The sequence below is a fragment of the Lepidochelys olivacea genome (assembly GCF_965140295.1).
Source record: "Lepidochelys olivacea isolate rLepOli2 genome assembly, chromosome: 6".
NCBI lineage: Eukaryota > Metazoa > Chordata > Testudines > Cheloniidae > Lepidochelys > Lepidochelys olivacea.
In genome coordinates, this window is record NC_140416.1 from 67,731,782 (window position 1) to 67,752,542 (window position 20,761).

The 20,761-nt window shown below is 42.9% G+C and overlaps 2 protein-coding genes across 9 annotated transcripts in view; one reads left to right on the forward strand and one right to left on the reverse strand.

Moving 5' to 3' along the window:
- The window catches only part of CHP1 (calcineurin like EF-hand protein 1), a 35,031-nt gene extending 25,588 nt beyond the window's left edge, over nt 1-9,443 (reverse strand). The window contains exon 1 of the mRNA XM_084631717.1: nt 9,225-9,443. Within this exon, the coding sequence (XP_084487843.1) occupies nt 9,225-9,291 (67 nt within the window). The 5' untranslated portion in view covers nt 9,292-9,443. The remainder of the gene's footprint in view (nt 1-9,224) is intronic.
- Nucleotides 8,846-20,761, forward strand: part of EXD1 (exonuclease 3'-5' domain containing 1) — a 35,045-nt gene continuing 23,129 nt past the window's right edge. For 2 of the 8 annotated variants that reach the window (XM_084631709.1, XM_084631710.1), the window contains exons 1-5: nt 8,846-8,956; nt 10,776-11,014; nt 12,087-12,155; nt 14,564-14,606; nt 19,020-19,150. In XM_084631709.1, coding sequence (XP_084487835.1) covers nt 8,925-8,956; nt 10,776-11,014; nt 12,087-12,155; nt 14,564-14,606; nt 19,020-19,150 — 514 coding nt within the window. In that variant the 5' untranslated portion in view covers nt 8,846-8,924. The other 6 variants (XM_084631711.1, XM_084631712.1, XM_084631716.1 and 3 more) reach the window with 6 other exon arrangements.

Genomic DNA, 20,761 nt, shown 5'->3' on the forward strand with positions numbered 1-20,761 from the left:
TTCCTTGCTGTACTTGTTTCCATCTCCACGACCCATTCAAATTAAATTAAAGACAGATCACGCAAAGGAGCTCAGTTTTGAGAGAGCAGAGCAATAAAGCTTTCAGATCAGAAAGTTCAAGGGATCCCACATGCAGACAAGACAAACATTACATACCCAACAAGTCTACAGTTAGTGGTAGAAATGCCAAATTCAAAACAAACTATTCAAATCAGCCCAGGTTTTGGAGGCAACAACTGATATGGTGCTGCCGAAGACATTGTCTAACATCTTACAAAGACTCTAGTGAGGGAGTTCTTTCTGTGGATTCTGGAGTCCTGATCCCCGAAGTCAACAGGCAGGTCTGCACTGGCAGTATGGCTCAGGCCTTGTTAGGTATTTCAGATGTGTACCAATTTAATACAAACCTAGAGCAGGGGTTTCCTAAATCCTGATGTTGTTTAGTCTACAGCCCTCTACAAGACTTAGTTATAGAAGTGACATTAAGGGCAACTGTACACTACAAAATTAAGTGAAGCTACTTATGTTGACATACAGCCACCACAATAATTCAATTGGTTTTACACATCCATGCTACACTTCTTGTGTTGGTGGTGTGCTCTAAGGATAGTTTTGTCTTTATGGTCCCCACTTCTCTATTGGGTGTATGATCTCGGTCTGGTTCTTCCATTGTTTCTGTCTGTTACATAATTAATTTTGCTAGGTGTAAATCAATTAAGGTGATGGGGTATGATTGGTTAAAGAATTTTTACACAATAGGTTAGAATTGGTTAAAGAACTGTTAACCAATTATTTTACTAAAATATTGCTAAAGGTATAGCTAAGCAGGACTCAAGTTTCACTATATAAACTGGGGTCCAAGAAGGAGACCAGCAAAGGGAACAGAAGGAGGAGGAGGAGGAGGAAAGACCTGGAAGAAGAACTCACCTCTCAGACACAGCCTAAGATCAGAGCTGCTAAGAATCCTCTGCACGACCGATCATGACATGCAGCAACCAGAATCCAGATGAGACTGGCCTTGTGTGGCTAACAGGGAAAGTCTGCCTGGCTAACAGGGAAAGTCAGGATTGGTGAGCATAGCATTGTGTGCTTAGCATGTGTATTTAGCTTGGTAATTGTTAATAAATAGAGGATAAGGATATTACTGGGTAAAGCTCTTTCACTGGTAAAAGGTCCTGAAAACCTGCAAAGAGTACACCTTGAACGCTAGGAACTGGGTAAAGGTGGGTGCCCCTAGAGCAGTGGTGGGCACCCTGCACACAGCCCGTCAGGTAATTTGCTGGCAGGCCACAAGACAGTTTACGTTGACCATCCGCAGGCATGGCCGCCCGCAGCTCCAAATGGCTGCGATTCACCGTTCCCAGCCAATGGGAGCTGCGGGAAGCGTCAGCCAGCACGTCCCTGCAGCCCATGCCGCTTCCTGCAGCTTCCATTGGCCAGGAACGGCCAACTGTAGCCACTGGGAGCTGCGGGCAGCTGTGCCTACAGATGGTCAGTGTAAACAAACTCTTGCAGCCCGCCAGCAGATTACCCTGACGGGCTGCAGGTTGCCCACCACTACCCTAAAGCGCACACGTAACAGAATTTTGTGCAGTTAACAGTGCGTCCTCACCAAGACCACTTTCACAATGCCCCACGCAGGCAGTTAAATCAGTGCAATGGTTTCTGATAAGCAGCAACAGTTGCTGCCAGCAATGCAGTGTCTACACTGACACTGCATTGACCTAACCACATCAACTTAAGGGCTATTCCTTTTGGAGGTGGAGTTAAGTCAGTGTACTGGGCGAGTTACATCAGTGGGAGCTACATTTTATTGTAGACTAGTGATACTCAGATCTCAGTGGTTTACAGGAGCCAAATTAACAAACAACATTACCCAAGAGAGCCACAATAGTGTGAATTCATTTTTTCATTTACTATTGTTTTTATATACATCTTATTCCCACAGCAAAATGACTTACAATGTTGACCAATTGTAGAATACTTGGTCAAAGCATCCTGATTAGTTAACTATTTTATCATGTGCTGCAAAAAGCTTCATGAGACACATTAAAGAGATACTTACGGCTCCCAAACCTCAGTCTGAGTATCACTGGTTTAGACGCTTATGTCAACCTGACTCTGTAGTGTAGACCAGGCCTTAGTGCACTAATTTGGTACCATGCCAACTCAGTTGTTTCAAGAGCTGATAAATAGGATTAATTGCAAAGGTTTATTCTTACCTGAATAGGTTGCACAGCAGGTATCAAGTCTGTATGACTGGGACACAATAACTGAATTCTTTTATCAGGCTTGTTCTTTCACTAAGTTATTTGTTTAAACTCTGCTGTTCCTTTCTCTAGGATGGGCTGCCAACAGTACTTTGCTCAATGCTTCCTTGACAACCTTGTGTCTTAGCATGGGTTGGGCAATGACAATTCCAAATAATGCAAGCACATAGCAAATTGGCTCTGGTCTTTCAAAGATTGAAGTTCATTGTATTATAGACGCAGCCGATAGGTCCCAGAGCTTCAAATATTTACCAGATGCATACTTTTGAGTAGAGTTAAGTGATAGGGAAAGAGGGATGCACTACCATCTAAGTCTAGGCCAGTGTCCAGAATTAGAAGCCACTGGAAAGGAGGAAGGTGCCAGGATTTCTACTCAAGTATCATCTCTGAACAATGATCAGGTATTCCATCTTTTGGATCACCTCCCAACTAGTAGAAGCTTGATAAATTTGAAAACTGTGCCCTTGCTACTAGAGAGGGCATTGTCTTCTCCCCATTGAGAATCTCATGACTGCTGCAACGGGGAAGCAATTCAGGGCTCTGCTAATACGTTCCTCTCTTAACTTCTCTTTTTGGCCCTCCCCACAGAGGCACCAACTTTCTGAGTTCCTGAAGGGGGCTCGACCCCTGCTCCACCCTAGGCCCCACCCCTTCATAAGCTCCCACCCCCAGTCTGCCCCCACCCAGCCTCTTTCCATCCCTGTTCCTCCCCTCCCCCACCAGCACCTCCTGAATGCCACTAAATAGTGGATCACCAATGGGTGGGAGGCGCTGCAGGGAGAAGGTGAGTAGCTGATAAGCGGGTGGGTGCTGAGCACCTACTATTTTTTTTTCCATGGGTGCTCCAGCTGTTGAGCACCCACAGAGTCAGCACCAAGAAAAGGAGTACTTGTGGCACCTTAGAGACTAACCAATTTATTTGAGCATGAGCTTTCGTGAGCTACAGCTCACTTCATCAGATGCATCAGTCAGCACCGATGCTTAAGGCTGTGAGTTTGTCATGGAGGTCACGGATTCTGTGACTTCTGCAGTGGCCAGTGCGGCTGGCCCTGGGCTAGCCTAGGCTGCTCAGGCAGCCCCTGGGCCAGCTGCACCAGCCGCGGCTGGGGCAGTTTTCAGCCACTGCGTCCCCCTGCGCCCCAGCAGCAGCAGGAGTTTGGGTGTGAGAGGGGGCTCAGGCACAGTAGGGGGTAAGGGCTCTAGGCGACGTTTACCTTGGGGGTCTCCTGGAAAGGGGTGACATATCCCTTGCCTCAGCTCCTAGCTCCGCCTGCTGCCTCCACACACAGACACTGCCCCTGCAGCTCCCATTGGCCACAGAGCCATCTGGCAGAGCCAGCACTTGAGATGGAGGCAGTGCATGGAGCCACCTGGCCACACCACCACCTGGGGGGAAGCTGTGAGGAGCCAGGTAGGGAGTCTGCCCCGCCCCCCCCCCCCCGGTACTAGCAGGGATCCTGCCTCCCCCACATCCCCCCATCCCAAGTTTTAGTCAGGGGTATGCAGTACAAATTATGGACTGGTCACAGGGACGTAAATTTTTGTTTACTGCCTGTGACCTGTTCATGACTTACTAAAAATACCTGCGACTAAAAGAGCCTTACCTATGCTCCCCCATAAAAATCTGCAGTGCTCAACTCGGCTGTCCTCAGCATTCTCGAATGGCAGCGTGAGAATGACAAGATTCTTGGCATTTTCACTACTATCCACAAAATTCTGAAAGGCAACAGTGAAACTGATTCAAATTGTGTTAATTTCACTTTGATTTTAGCTTTACCAAGCAGCAGCAGCCCTTGAGCAATCTGCAGCCTCAGGATGATAACATTCCCTACTTTAGTCATCCTTATTCATAAGATCACTTGTAAAATTTAAATTGTACATGCTTGGGGTAGAAACTGTGTCTTGGTTTTTCCATTAAGCACTTACAGTGCCCCACTGTATGCTATCACTTGCATACGTTTACATTTGTTTCATGTTTGGAAAGTTCCTTGCAATCAAGAATCCACTTGAACTTTTCTATTAAAAATTAAATTTTACACATATCTACAAACTCTTGCACTCTCTTCAGGGAAATCTCCCCCCCTCCCCCTTGTAGCCTGCAAACTGCTTTTAAACACCCTGATTGGGACTACTACAATAATCCTTTTGGTGCACTTACATTTAATATTTCTGAATCACATGCTTTTAAGAGCCTTATAGTACAGATGTATCATCATCAAATAAAAGTGCATTTTGAGAACTTATGTTTTCCGTGTAACAGATATTCATTTGAAATGAGTTTTCCTGATTAGTTCTCTTTTGTGATCTTGTGCATACACACCTAACTTGGTCTGTAATCCCCTCCCACTGCACAGACACAAAGGAAGGGGACAGATCAATAGTAATCTGACTAGTCATGAAACAAGATAATTATATGATCAAAAAATTCAGAGACAGGTCACAGGCAGGTCAACAAATATTCTATTGTAGAGGTATACTCTAAATGTTTAGGTGCATTACTTCAGCATAAGGGGAAAAGGGTGTGACCTAAAACTTCAAGTACTGTAACATTCCTATGTCTATTCAAGGACTGTAAAAACCAAATATCAACAAGCAACATTTTCCAAACCTGGCATCATTCCAGACTTCTCCCCTATTTCTTACACTGGCTACTGAAACGTGCACTTCGGGGGGGGGGTTCTTAAGATGGTCTTGAAACAAAGTTCCAAGCAAATTTCTAAGTTGATCACAGCAAACTAAGGGGGAGGAAAAGGAGGAGCAGGACTGTAAAATGCCATGTAAGATCTTAGCATGGTACTACACTACCTTGGACTAAGGAATTCAGGGAGCAAAAGTTCAGAAGTTACTGTGGTTACACAAGAATCTACTGATGATTACTTGTCAGATAGCTGGGTTTTAAGGAACATTTAACCCATTTTCCTTCTTGAAAGCCTTAACTATACAGGTATCGCAGAATTACTATTATGCACAAAATGAATCTCAGACTGTCAGCACAGAATTTAAGTATGAAAATCTAAAACTTGAACCTAAATTTTAAATTCAATTTGGGAGAAAATAAAAAGCATTCTGCCACAAAGATCTTTTCTATCCACTCCAGGTACAAAGGCTAATATGAAGTACTGTGTAGCTATTAATACTGTCAGCTGTGGCTTTGCATTGCCTGTAAGGGGTCCACTTTCAGTGGTGGGAAAGACAAAGGTCACCCACAATTGAGAGAACTCCACAGGCAAGTATCCACCAATAGACTTAATGTTTAAACCAAATGCCCTTTTCATTTACTTCCTCCTATCCAACAGAAACTGGAGAAAATACAGTTTAGTAAAATGGAGACAGACGAGTATAGAGTCCTCAGAGTAATTAACAGTGTTACCATTTCTCAAGTTGGACATTTAGTGACAACATGATGTTCTGCTTTAGCTGGTTTCAGAGTAGCAGCCGTGTTTGTCTATATCCGCAAAAAGAAAAGGAGTACTCGTGGCACCTTAGAGACTAACATTAATAAATTTGTTAGTCTCTAAGGTGCCACGAGTACTCCTTTTCTTTTTGCTTTAGCTGGGTTCACTTTAACTATTTAGCAGAGGAAGTATCAGGAGCACCAAGCTTCTAAGAATTGGTGGATGTTACAGATCCTTCAGAATGACCCACAGTCACAGCAATACTAACTGTTTTTCCACCAAACTTTGTTCCAGGTACTTTCTGATCTGCTTTTCAACTGCCTTTTACTTGCGTAGACATTTATACCGGTGGAAAGGGAGAGTAAGGTGCTAACCAAATGGTGGAATTTTCCATCCACTGTGCAGACTACACAAGGTAGAGCAGAACAAGCTTCTAGTCTAAAATTAAAACACTAGAAAAGTTAAAGATTACTGAAGTGAGAAAAAACATAATAGCCTTTACAGTCCATACAGACATGAATCATTTAAATTAATTCACTGACAGCAGAGTTTTGTTTTATAAATCCTTAAACAAAAATTAAATCCTAAAAATAAATATTTTAACTCAGACCTCAAAAACCAGAATCTGAAATTTAAGTTGCAAACCACAAATATAAGTCTCACACTAAAAAAAGTTAAGTGAAGCATTTAAGGGTAATCAGGGCAGGAACTCTCCTAGTACCAATGCTGTCACTTAAATACTCAGTCTCTACACATACTCTAAATCGGGGTAGCCAACCTGAGCCTAAGAAGGAGCCAGAATTTACCAAATGTACATTGCCAAAGAGCCACAATAATACGGCAGTAGCCCCTCCCCCCAAATACCTCCCACCCACCGGCAGCCCTGCCAAACAGCATCTCCCAGTTCCTGGCATGCAGGAGGTGCTGGGGAGGGGCAGGAGAAGGAGCAAGGGCATGGCAGGCTCAGGAAGGGGTGGAGTGGGGGCAGGGCTTATGGTAGAGCCAGGAGTTGAGCAGTGAGCACCCCCTGGCACACTGAAAGTTGGCACCTGTAGCTCCAGCCCCAGAGTCTGTGCCTATACAAGGAGGCACATGTTGGCCACTCCTGTTCTAAATGTTCATAAACCAGGCCCATTGCTCAGTAATGATTCTCCAATATTAGCTGAAATAATAACAGCATAATGCACCAAGTATCAGGGGCCTGTCGGAAAATCATTCCCGAATATTTGCTAGTGGTACTGGGACTAGTTAACATTCAGATTATCTAGAGGCCAACAGTTTAAGTTAAACCTTTGCTTGTTTTTAAGTTTCCTCTTTTTAGTAAGAGATGTCTGAATACACATGCAATGATCAGCTGGGCAGAGCAAATTCCGGCTGACAGTGTGCAGGGGGCTACAGGTAATAAAGATCCATGGCTGTTGATGAATCCAACGAGCATGGAAATAGTCTACATACTCAATCTACTTGTATCAGGAATATGTATGTGGTGGAAATCCATCTTTCTGGAAGAGATACAATATTCTCATAAAGGCAAAAAACAAGAGGTAGGGAAACATTTAATTTGGAAAGATCTTAATTCTTTGCAGGGGCTGAAGCAGCAAGACTATACAAAAGACAAATGAAATCCTGGAAGTAAAAAAAGTGATTTCTTAATTCTAGGGAAAGTGAACGATTGTGGTTCTCAGAGCTGCAACAATCATGTCTAGTCCACAACACACTCAATTTTACCGAGACAGTTTCATTTACTAATACATGGACGATTAGTGACCCCACTCCTATTTTGCCCAGATTCTGTATTTATGGAAAGGCAGTGTTCAACAACTAGAGGATGAGGTAGGTTATACAGAGCACAGTTTTACTATAACAGTTCTTAAAATGTTCCATCTGCATTCATAGTACAAGGATTTGCAAACTTTCCTGTTGTTGACCACATCCGCAAGTCTCATGGATCACCTCTCTTGCATACATGGTGCTTTCAACAGCCCCTCTTACTTGCAATCATAACACATCCCTAATGCAACTATGCAATCACTTCAACTGCAAAGTAATACTAGGAAGGCATTTACTGTATTTTTAGCCTTTTTTAAAGCAGTTTAGTAGCTGGAAACAATGAAAACCAGAAACATGCAATAAGCCAGCTCTCCAATGACTACCAGAAAGTACCCCATCAATTTATATTTTGGTAAATACAAAAGTAGATTGACGGTTGTCTTCTTCTCCCTTCGCATCTCAGGCAATGCGAATGCAAAAACTATCTTCTAATGTCCATAGTAACAGCTCCTGTGCTTCCTACCTTCCACCCTATAGCACTGTTGTAGGGGACAGTGAGTGTTGTATTCCTGATATTCGCTCAATAGCAGTCCCTATTCAGCACTTACACGTTCCCTGGGCTACAGCACAGAATCAGAGATTTGTACCCAGCTCCCTGACAGTCTCTGCTTTCTATTGTGCCATGTAGCTCTCCACCACAACAGAGAATCTGTCTTGCTGGTTTAGGCCTATCAGGTTAGGAACTCTGCTAGCACTAGGAGTTAAACAATGGCTGATATTAGCACAGTTTTACCTATGAGGCAGGTAGGACCTTTGCAGACAAAAAGAGGATTCTCAGCAAAGGTAACTGATTTTGACAAGAAGTGCTGCAGTGCTTCCACCCTGCAATGACAGGTTTCGGAGTAGCAGCCGTATTAGTCTGTATCCCTAGAAGGAAAAGGAGTACTTGTGGCACCTTAGAGACTAACCAATTTATTAGAGCATAAGCTTTTGTGAGCTACAGCTCACTTCATCGGTAGCTCAAGAAAGCTTATGCTCAAATAAATTGGTTAGTCTCTAAGGTGCCACAAGTACTCCTTTTCTTTCCACTCTGCGTGTTCCTCCTTTACTAACACCAAATAATGGGGGCGGAGGGTGCAGGTTAGGGAGTGTAAAGGCCTCCGATCCGCTACAGCAAAACCCCATAATCCTATAGTGATGGTCGGCCCCTTTTGCTGGGATCGCATCCCCCCCAATCATGAGGCGCTCACGCGGGCCGGTGAGTCACATCCCTCTTCCCTCCTGGGAGGCTCGTTCCCGGGACGGAGGGAATGACCAGGGCAGAAGAGACTTGGCCACGCAGAGAGCACCAGTGCGCAGGCGAGCGAGCGGCCCCCGCCTGGCCGGAGCGGGAAAGGAGAGAGCCCCCGGCGGCCCAGCCAAGGGAAGAAGGCAAGGGGCTGGCAGCACGGCCGGAGCGGGGGACTGTGCCTGCCCCGGCACCCAAAAGATGCTGTGCCCAGCCGGGGAGAGCCAGAGGCGGTGAGGCAATCTCCGCACTGCGGCTGGGAACAAGCCGGCAGACCGGCCCGCACGACGCTCGCGGCAAGGAAGCGGCGCTAGGCTCTCAATGGCCCCGACCCCCGGGCCTGAGTTCAGGCGACCACCAGCCCGAGTCTTGGCCAGCACCGCCCCGCCCCCGCTGCTCCACCAGCCCCGGCTGTGGGGCAGAGACCGGCCGGCCGCCCACTCCCGTCCCGGCTCGCCCAGCCCAAGCCCGCAAAGCCCCGGCCGGCGGCCCGCTACTCACAGCCCGTCTCCTTCTTGATCTCCTCGATCTCCTCGTCCCGCAGCAGCGAGGATGCTCGTGAGCCCATCTCCGGCCGCCGCCTCTGGCCGCAGGGGAGCGGGACAGTGACAGCCGCGGCGCCGCGCAGAGAATGGGGGGGGGGGGGGGGCAAGCAATGGCGGGCTCGGCCAATCGGCAGCGGCGGCGCGCGGGCCCCGGACGCTGCGGCCGGACACCGGTGCGGCTGGACGCCAAAAAAAAAAGGGGGGGGGGGGAGAGAGAGAGAGAGAGAGAAACCCCTGCGCTTCCTCTTATCAACCCCGGCTGCGGGCCCGGCCCCGCCCACACCGCGCTGTAACCCCGCCCCGCAGCTCCTCGCCTCTCACAAAGGAGAGCTCATCAGCGCCTGCGCGGAGCGGCTCCTATCTTTCTTCTCGCTAACGGTCACACTTAGGGCTGTTCAACGTCATCACGAGAGGCCCTAAAAGCGCGGCCCTTGAAAACTACTACTCCCAGCATTCTGCATTCCGCGTTGCTCTGATTACTTACCACAAGGTGTCGCTTTGTTCTCTGGGAGTTGTAGTCCCTACCATGGCCCTGATGCCACGCTAGGAGCAGGGAGTTTGTACGTTCTGAAGAGGCCGCCGCCCTGCCCGCGCTATCTAGTAGCGAGTAGCTCCGTACGGGTCCGGAGGACTTGGTAGTGGGGAAGGAACTTGGGAGCTGCCCCTGCGGGATCCGAGCCCCCTGGTGTGATTCCGAGCCCCATGCAGTGATCTTAGTGGTGACCTATCCACAGGGCTGTCTCTGGGTTCCCCCTCCCCTGGGAAGAGCTGCCCTGGGGCCCCCAGTGCGAGCCCTTCCTGCCTGCCCTGCCCTGCCCCTGCGTGCGGGCTGAGAGGCTCCCCACACGCACTGTCACGCCACCTTGGTGAGCTGCGACTTGAGGTCGCTCCCAAGGGCGGCGCTGAGGTCACAAATAGCCGCCCCAGCGTGGGGCGAGTTAGTGCGCTGCACAGTAGGGAGTACTGGCTGGCAGAGAGGAGGATTTGGTCTGGCAGACCAGTAGAGACGTCCATAAAGGTTGGGAACCGCTGCCTAGCTGATAGGTGCAGAGAAGCAGTTATACAGGGACCAAACAGTGCACTGACTGTATTTGCTTTTCAGTGACTGGATCTGCTTAATCTTAACTGTTAACAGGTCCCATTTAGGAGAGAAACTCCTGAGCTGTTCAGCAAAATTTCTGAGATTGTTCTACTTTTCTACAGTCATCATAATTTCAATCCTGTAGTTTGCAAAGGGTCTTCAGATTTTGGCATTTATGCTCCATTTGACTGGGAAGCCTACAATGCTGGTTTTTAGAGCTAAATGTAATTTCTTCTATTACCATTGCCCCATGTATGCAGTTGGTTGACAAATGCAGTGCCTGTATGTTATGAATTATTACATGCTGGGGTGCCTTTCCTCCTCGGTCTGCAGCTTTATTCTACTGGATGCTGAGTGTCACAGCTGGAGGGCATTAAAATGATTCTGGCTCTGTCTTTTCATTTTTCTTCTTGGATTGTCCTGCAGAGGTCCTAAGAAAAGTAAATCTTTTGACAGAGGAGTTCCCCTTTTCATTTCCTACTCTGCTTTGAGAACCAGACTATTTGGGGAGCTAGTTTGGGGATATACCAACATGGATCCGAGCAGCGATTACCAGTTCCTCAATGAGATTCTGGGAAAAACAGTGAAAATCACCTTGAAATGTGGCATCTTCCAGGGAATATTGCAGCATGTGGATTCCAGCAGAAGTATCGTTCTGAGCAGAGGTTTAATTCTTGTTCTGTACTTGTCACCTAAATTAATGTAGTTCTTCAAATCCTGGGGGGGAATGGGGGAGTTCACGAAGGTGTATTTACATATTCTAGATTGGATAGGGTAGGGGCTCATTGGCATGCTATATCATATGTTGGAAGGGTGTGTGGGTTGGAACGTCATGTCCCACATTGTAAAGAGAACATTGTTTCCCACATGAGGAAGAATAGATTCATGTAATAGATATACATTGTTTGATGTGCCAGGACTGAACAGGGTGTTTGTTCTATACCGTTCTCTGGTCTTTTCTGAGACTATTTAGACTGAGTAGATGGAGGGCATTGCTTGCCCAAATTCTGAATGTAGTGAACAAATCTGAGATTCTGTTTATTTTAAAAGATATCTGGGATTTTAAGTGAAATAGAGGCATAATCTACCTTCAGGATTTATCTTGAGCAAATTAAATCTGCATGTAGTCCTCATTTCAAGAGAGTTAGTAGGAACAGGAGTGGGTTCTGTTGTACTTATGCCTTGCTCAGCAATAATTATGTGTAACTGGAATTTGTGCCACTCAAATTACTCAATGGCTGACTTTCACTGATAACTCCAGAATAATTAATCTTCAGCCGTTCAGAAACTAACTAGAACTAGGCTGCTCAGTCTTTCGTGCGGATTGCACCTACTGCTGATTGCACCAGGCACAGACTAACCTTCCATTGATTTCAGAGGGGCATAGTTGTACTCATGCAATGAAAAACAAGCAGCAGAAGAGTGAACACTCTTACTTAATGTAACGTTACAAAGGATGTGGGCCCAGCTGTGCTGACAGCTTTGGGATTGCAAAAGAATAACTGAGCCCAGAATTTGCCCCGTTGTGTCCACCAGGCATACAACAGCCTCATTGTTTTTTGTATTAGTTTTACTCAATACAGTAATTTTAAATTGTTGATTTAGTGCTGTTGCCAATTGTCATTAGCGAAGACCGTTTTCTGGCCTTATTTGGTGTGTAATCAGTTCTTACCTTTAATTTTAATGCAGAGCTCAATGTTTCTGTTTATTTATCTACCTGTCTTTTAATTATTTCAGTGAAGAACTTGGAAACAGGCAGAAGCATGCCAGGTGTGAAGATGTTTTTTGGTTATGAAATTGTGAATGGTGAGAACTTTCTTTGTTCTGCAAGGGTGAGGTTCATGGGTACTATCACATGTTTAGCACTTTTGTTTTTCTTTTCTAATGATGGGCCCTATTCAGGATTTCTTACTTAGATAAAAGTCCCATTTTAGTCATTGAGAGTTTTGGCTGTGTAACTCCTAAGTAAGGAGAGGAAGGATGCTCCAGTGGTAAAGGCCCTAGTCTAGGACTTGGCAGATCTGAATTCAAGTCCCTGCTGTGATGTTGGGCAAGTCATTAACCACTCTGTGCCTCAGTTTCTCCAGCTGTAAAATGGGGATAATACTACTACTTTTCCTCACAGGGATGTTGTGAGGATAGATGCATTAAAGATTGTGATGTGCTCAGATGCTACAGTAATCAGGGAGGGCCATGTAAGTATCTTTAGGCTTTGTGTACACTAGCACTTTTGTGGGCAAGACTTTTGTAGTTGAAAAAAACAAAACTGAAAAAGATTCAGTGAGAAGTTTCTTGTTTAGATTTTCACTTTCCCCTAGAGTGTTTAAGCCAAACACAATAGAATTGTGTTAAAAATGAAACTGATTATAACAAATGAAACTGACTGTAATAAAACTTTATAATCCAAGTGTTAAGTAATTAAAAACTGGAAGCATTTTAAAGGGACTCATTAAGACATAATAATTTGAACAGCACAGAACTCTCTCTTCAATATTTCATTAAATTGTGCATTCTGTAAAACACACACAAAATAGCTGATGTTTTCCTGTCTTTCAAAGATTTAATAGTAGATTTTATAATGAGGTCTCTTATTACTATGATTTAAAGGGATACTGTCAACTTAAAAATCACTCTTCTGTCTGAAAATGTACTTAAAATAATAGATAAAACCTAAGATTACTATAGCTGAGAGGTCAGGGGGAAAATATTTCCTGTTCATCTTTCCCCACTCCCCCTCAGCTTATTTACTTTTTGCATATAACAGCACTTAGCATATCATCAATTTTGTTTTTTTCCCTATATAATGAGTCCGTTTTCCCATTCATTTGTTTCGGGTCTGTCACATAGCAATATAGGTGAGAAGAACATTTAAAAAAATAGGAAATTTTGATTATGCAACAATAAAATCGGCAGGGAAGTAGTATCCAAAACTGCAAAAATTATAAAATGGGGATAGTAGTACTTGATTGTCAATCTCAAAGCGCGTTGTTAGGATTAGTTAATGTTTATAGAATTCTTGAACATATAAAGTGCTTTATGGGGCTGATCCAAAGCCCATTACAGTCAATGTAAAGATTGCCATTGCTTTAAACCTTGGATCAGATCCTTTAATTTAAACTATTTTAACGCTTTTTTAAAAAAATTGACAATATTTCAAGTTGATGGTCTCCTCTTAAGTATTTTTATAAAGTATGCTACATTACATTGGTTAGTATGCTGTGCCAAATTATACTGATTAATATGCTCTGAAATACTGAGGTCATTAAAACTAGGCAAAGTAAATGATCAAAGTACATTTTGAGATTTATTAGCCTTGTGTTTAAGTCTTGTTCACTTAGTTCAATAATTCATGGAAACACCTTGTGAAAAGGCTGTGTTGGGCCTCTGCTTGTCTTCTTCCCCAGATCCAAAAAGACAAAAAGAGGAGTCAGAGCATTCTGTTCTCAGACACAGAAGAATTTTACTGATGAAACAAGAAAAGGAGTACTTGTGGCACCTTAGAGACTAACCAATTTATTTGAGCACGAGCTTAAATTGGTTAGTCTCTAAGGTGCCACAAGTACTCCTTTTCTTTTTGTGAATACAGACTAACACGGCTGTTACTCTGAAAACTGATGAAACAAACTATGGAGTCAAACTGTCTAAGATAACTTTATTTTGAAGCCACTCCCACAGCTAAAGAATTTATGTGCAGTATGCTACTCTGAGGCCTTTTTAAAGCTTCATTTGGGATAGCCATTGTGAATTTTTTAGAAATGTCCCTAGTGAAGACAGGCCTATCTGTCTCTGTGTACTGCTGACACTCTCAGTTTTGCATTGGGGGCAAGGAGATGGAAGGCAGCTCTCAGAGTGATCTATGTACTATACATCCTTGCCTCCTTCTTCAGGTTATCACATTTACAACAAAATTTAATCTGTAAACTGGTGGTGCAATACTGGCCTTATGCAGGGCCATATAGGTTTCAGTAGAGATGCTGTAGCATCAGCTGGTTCAACTTAAATGCCACTGGTGTAAAATATTTCTACTGCATGCTATTGCCTTTGATATCTGATCTATGATTACTTTTTACAACGAATGCCTTGCCATGACTGTGTTCCACACTGGTCAGTACTAGTTCTGGCTCGTCTTCAATTTCTTGGGGATTAAATGTAGTTCTTAGTCAATGAGTTGCTGATGTTAGAACTGTAACAGAAGTTGTTGGTTTGTATTACAGTGGAATTGCTGGAGGAACTGGAACAAGCTGCAACTCCCATCAGGTATGTTGGAAGGGACTTATCTTTCATGACTGGAAAAAGAATGTACCTATTAGAATAGCCAACAAATGGAGGGAAAATCTTATGAGTATAAGGTTAAGTGACACCAAGATTGTGTTGAACTGTTCTAAGAGGGAATGGGTAAGGAGATGGCTGGGGTGTTTCCATTACTGAAAAGACTCTTCTAAGATGTTCTTCCTTTCTCCATCAATGAATAATTTGTTTGGTTTGTTTGATAATGAACTCGTGGTTTCCAGGGAATATTTCTCACAAAAAACCCTTCATCCATGGACAAACAGTTGTACAGGGGAAGCTACATTTACCTACATTTGATAAGGTTTGAAATGTAACATCTGGAAGCTGGCACAGGTGTGGATTTGTACGTAAAACTCTTGAATTTCTACTCAGAGTTGCATCTCCAACACAAATTGTGTTAGGTTACTTGGTTTTCAAGTATTTCCCAAGGCCATATTTGAAACTATTTAATTTCCCTCATAAGGGAAATGGGGATTGACTGGCTTTTGCTAACCGATCCCTTAAACTGCAGTTTGCAAGGTGAATACCATTCTCTTTAGCAGCAATCTTTTACGTGTACAAAAAGTCAAACTTAGTCTTTTACCAAAACTTATTCCTGTATTCATCAATCCTTTAAAGAGAAGCTTTTTGATAAATGACCCTTTATGTCTTTAGGGGCTTGTCTCTTGTACTGCTTTAATTATACTGGTGTAAAAACAGATATTGTTCAAGAGGTTTAACCCCCTAGTGTGGATGCAGTTATAATGGTGTAACCACGCTTATAGCGATATAGCTTATAAACACCAAGGATTGTACTGATGTAAGTATTTTGGTATAAAAGCATACTCCTAAACAAGATAGTGAAATTGTCCATAAAACTGTGTAGATCAGTCGTAAGCCAGGTGCTTCAGAATTCCTTGAAAATATGGGTAAGATCTGATGAGAAACAGTCAAATGAAAGTGACAAGTTTTTAAAGTGCTTTTATACAAATGCTAGAAGTCTAAAATAATAAGATGTGTGAACTAGAGGGCTTCATATTAAATGAGGATAGTGATATAATAGGCATCACAGAAACTTGGTGGAATGAGAATAATCAATGGGACACAGTAATACCAGGGTACAAAATATATCAGAAGGACAGAACAGGTCGTGCTGGTGGGGGAGTGGCACTCTATGTGAAAGAAAGCATAGAATCAAATTAAGTAAAAATCTTAAATGAACAAAACTGTACCATAGAACTTCTATGGATAGTAATTCCATGCTCTAATAATAAAAATATAGCAGTAGGGATATATTACCAACAACTTGACCAGGATGGTGATAGTGACTGTGAAATGCTCAGGGAGATTAGAGAGGCTATACAAATAAAAAACTCAATAATAATAATGGGGGATTTCAACTATCCCCATATTGACTGTGTACATGGCACCTCAGGACAGGATGCAGAGATAAAGTTTCTTGACACCTTAAATGACTGCTTCTTGGAGCAGCTAGTCCTGGAACCCACAAGAGGAGAGGCAGTTCTTGATTTAGTCCCAAGTGCAGCACAGGATCTGGTCCAAGAGGTGAATATAGCTGGACTGCTTGGTAATAGTGACCATAATATAATTAAATTTAACATCCATGTGGCGGGGAAACACCACAGCAGCCCAAAGTTGTAGCATTTAATTTCCGAAAGGGAGACTACACAAAAATAGGAAAGTTAGTTAAACAGAAATTAAAAGGTACAATGCCAAAAGTGAAATCCCTGCAAGATGCATGGAAACTTTTTAAAGACACCATAATAGAAGCTCAACTTAAATGTATACCCCAAATTAAAAAACATAGTAAGAGAACCAAAAAAGTGCCACCGTGGGTATACAATAAAGTAAAAGAAGCAGAGAGAGACAAAAAGGAATCTTTTAAAAAGTGGAAGTTAAATCCTAGTGGGGGAAAATAGAAGAAGCATAAACTCTGGCAAATGAAGTGTAAAAATATAATTAGGAAGGCCAAAAAAGAATTTGAAGTACAGTTAGCCAAACACTCAAAAAGTAATAGCAACAATTTTTTTGAGTACATCAGAAGCAGGAAGCCTGCTAAACAACCAGTGAGACCACTGGACGATCGACGTGCTAAAGGAGCACTCAAGGATGATAAGACCATTGTGGAGAAACTAAATGAATTCTTTGCATCAGTCTTCACTGTTGAGGATATGAGGGAAATTCCCAAACCTGAGCCATTCTTTTTAGGTGACAAATCTGAGGAACTGTTGCAGATTGAGGTGTCATTAGAGGAGGTTTGGAACAAATTTATAAACGAAACAGTAAAAAGTCACCAGGATTAGATAATATTCACCCAAGAGTTCTGAAGGAACCCAAATGTGAAATTGGAGAACTACTAACTGTAGTTTCAGAGTAGCAGCCGTGTTAGTCTGTATCCACAAAAAGAAAAGGAGTACTTGTAGCTCTCTAAGGTGCCACAAGTACTCCTTTTCTTTTCACTGTAGTTTGTAACCTATCATTTAAATCAGCTTCTGTACCAAATGGCTAGAGGATAGCTAATGTGATTTCATTTTTTAAAAAGGGCTCCAGAAGTGATCCCGGCAATTAATTACAGGACAGGCAAACTGGTTGAAACTACAGTAAAGAACAAAATTGTCAGACACATAGATAAACATTATTTGTTGGGGGAAGAGTTTTTTGTAAAGGGAAATCATGCCTCACCAATCTACTAGAATTCTTTGAGGGGGTCAACAAGCATGTAGACAAGGGGGATCCAGTGGATATAGTGTACTTAGATTTTCAGAAAGCCTTTGACAAGGTCTCTCATCAAAGGCTCCTAAGCAAAGTAAGCTGTCATGGGATAAGAGGGAAGCTCAGATCGGTAACTCAGTAAAAGATAGGGAAAAAAAGGGTAGGAATAAATGGTCAGTTTTCAGAATGGAAAGCGGTAAATAATGGTGTCCCCCAGGGGTCTGTACTGGGACCAGTCCTATTCAACATATTCATAAATTATCTGGAAAAAGGGGTAAATAGTGAGGTGGCAAAATTTGCAGATGATACAAAACTACTCAAGATAGGTAAGTCCCAAGCAGACTGTAAAGGGCAACAAAAGGCTCTCACAAAATTGGGTGGCTGGCCAACAAAATGGTAGATGAAATTTGATGTTGATAAATGCAAAGTAATGCACACTGGAAAACATCATCCCAACTATACATATAAAATGAGGTCTAAATTAGCTGTTACCACTCAAGAAAGAAATCTTGGAGTCATTATGGATAGTTCTCTGAAAACATCCACTCAATGTGTAGTGGCAGTTAAAACAGTGAACAGAATGTTGGGAATCATTAAGAAAGGGATAGATAATAAGACAGAAAATATCATATTGCCTCTATATAAATCCATGGTATACCCACATCTTGAATACTGCATGGAGATGTGGTCGCCCCATCTCAAAAAAGATATATTGGAATTGGAAAAGGTTCAGAAAGGGGCAACAAAAATGATTAGGGGTATGGAATGGCTTCTGTATGAGGCGAGATTAATAAGACTGGGACTTTTCATCTTGAAAAAGAGATGACTAAGGAAGGATATGACTGAGGTCTATAAAATCATGACTGGTGTGGAGAAAGTAAATAAGAAAGTGTTATTTACTCCTTCTCATAACACAAGAACTAGGGGTCACCAAATGAAATGAATAGGCAGCAGGTTTAAAACAAACAAAAGGAAGTATTTCTTCACACAGTGCACAGTCAGTCTGTGGAACTCTTTGCCAGAGGATGTTGTGAAGGCCAAGACTATAACAGGGTTCAAAATAGGACTAGATAAGTTCATGGAGGATGGATCCATCAATGGCTATTAGCCAGGATGGGCAGGGATGGTGTCTTTAGCCTCTGTTCGCCAGAAACTAGGAATGGGTGACAGGGGATGGATCATTTGATGATTACCGGTTCTGTTCATTCCCTCTGGGGCACCTGGCATTGGCCACTGTTGGAAGACAGGATACTGGGCTAGATGGAACTTTGGTCTGACCCAGTATGGCAGTTCTTATGTTCTTATGTCTGCATCTTGGGACCCCTCCTCTCCCTGTCAGGGCCTTCATCACCAACCTCCTCAGTGGACCTCTCTTCTGCTTGATTTTGCCTTTGGCTTCTTTACATTTGCCCTCTGAAATAAATATCCAATAAACAAAGCAAACTTTTAGTTAAGAGACGGCCCAGAAGCTCTCAGGAAACATGTGAATGTTGACTAGGAAGCTATTACAATATGTGGGGCAGCTCACCACATGGCTGTATGTAAGTGTAGGATCCTGGATGAAAGTCAAACAATGCCTTACAACATATTATCAAGTTTATGTTGTATGTCCCAATGTGTGTTCACTGCAGGACTGTCCGTGATATCTTACACTGTCGTCTTGTGCAGGGACAGTCTAGTTACTGGAGGAACTGGAATGGAGAGGGGAGAACCAGCAGAGCACAGCCCACAGAGTTCTACTTGCATTTCCCCAAAGAGCCGGGTCACCACCCTGAGTAACTTAAAATATACCCTGGCAGGTAACTGTGATATTAGGAATGCAAGTTCAGTCTTTCTGCAAGCCAAACAATTAGTATGCGACACAAGCTCCTTTCCCAGGTTCTATATCCTTTTCACACTCTATGTCCAAATCGGATCCAAATTAACTAAATAGTTTTTTTTTTTTTAATTCTCACCTTTAGTTATTTTAGGCATATCTGTGTGTGAACGCCTGTATTTTGGAATAAGAGTGCCTTTCTCTTAAGTCAAATTGAAATAAGGCACTCTTGTTCCAAATATGGCAGTCCACACAGACTTGCCCTGAAATAACTAACTGTGTGAATTAAAACCAATTTAGTTATTTCATTTCTATTTTGTGGGTAGACAAGCCCTAATTCATGAAGCGGTTTGAAACCTTAAACAGAAGTGCAAGTTTACATCAGAGTGGTACAAGCTCCTTGGCTTGTCATAAACTGAAAACAAGAAGATGCCGTTGGCACTGGAGCTGCTATTAAAATACTCTCCAATTTGTCCTGACTAAGGAGGAGGAAAAGGTTCTCTCCATAATAAATATATGCCTTCAAGAGGCATTTTGAATAAACGTCATTAAATGGGCTCCAGTTATCTCGTAGATCAGTTAACACTAAAGCCTAATGATGCCAATTTAAATGTCAACATTGCTGACTATTTCACTGTTGATTGTTTCAGCATCAACAGGCAGCCATTCTGGGACTGTGACCCTGTAGTCTCTCCCTCCTCACCTTTTGAACTCAAGGGTTCACAACGTCTTTTCCTCCCACGTTCAACTGCAGGCTCATAAGGAGCAGTATTAAAATATACAATATATATTCTATAAAAATAAGGAAATCTTAGTTGTCACATTATACATTTTTCATAACACTTATACTATGGATTTCTCCCAGCTGTAAAATGACTCTTTCACAAAGCACCACAACTACTCTTGTACAGAAGTCAAAGTATTTCATGCAATAAGCAATACATCTTGTGAGTGTGTTAATCTGATGTTTCATTATTTTGTGATGTCAACTAAAAACTTAAGCCTGATTAGCCATTGATGATCAGTGCGAGGCTGGTTATTACACTTGGAGGATAGTTGCAGTGCGTTGGTGGTCAAGTAGAACAGTTCCTGCTTTGTGTGCAAGTGGTCCCAGGTTCAAAATCTGGCTAATGTCTTGCAAGGGGTTCAGATACCAGGGTGCTACAAGAACCTTCTGTTCTGTTCTGTATTGGAAGTACAGTTACAACAACTCAGGAAGTGGGAGAATGGAGCAAAATTTGAACATGACTTGCAAAGGATTTTTTTAAAGTGAGGTTTATGTTCTTTTTCAGTTCTTTAAGATGGACAAAAATACTGAAAGGAAGGGTTTTTTTAATCTGCATTAAAAAAAATTAGAAATGTCAAGATTGTATCAAGTCCAGTCTTTCCTAGCTTTGCTAGAGTACCTTCTGGGGTGTCAGAGATGTGTGTTGTGAGCTCTCACACCTTAACTGAAAGAAAAGGGAGTGCTCAATCTTTGCAAAGAGAGCCTTGCTCCAGGTGTTTGTTAGACATTATTGTTAACTAAGTATTAACAAAACCAAAAAAATCAGTTTTAAGACTGGCTAAAAATCCCTTTCTCTCTTGATTGCTT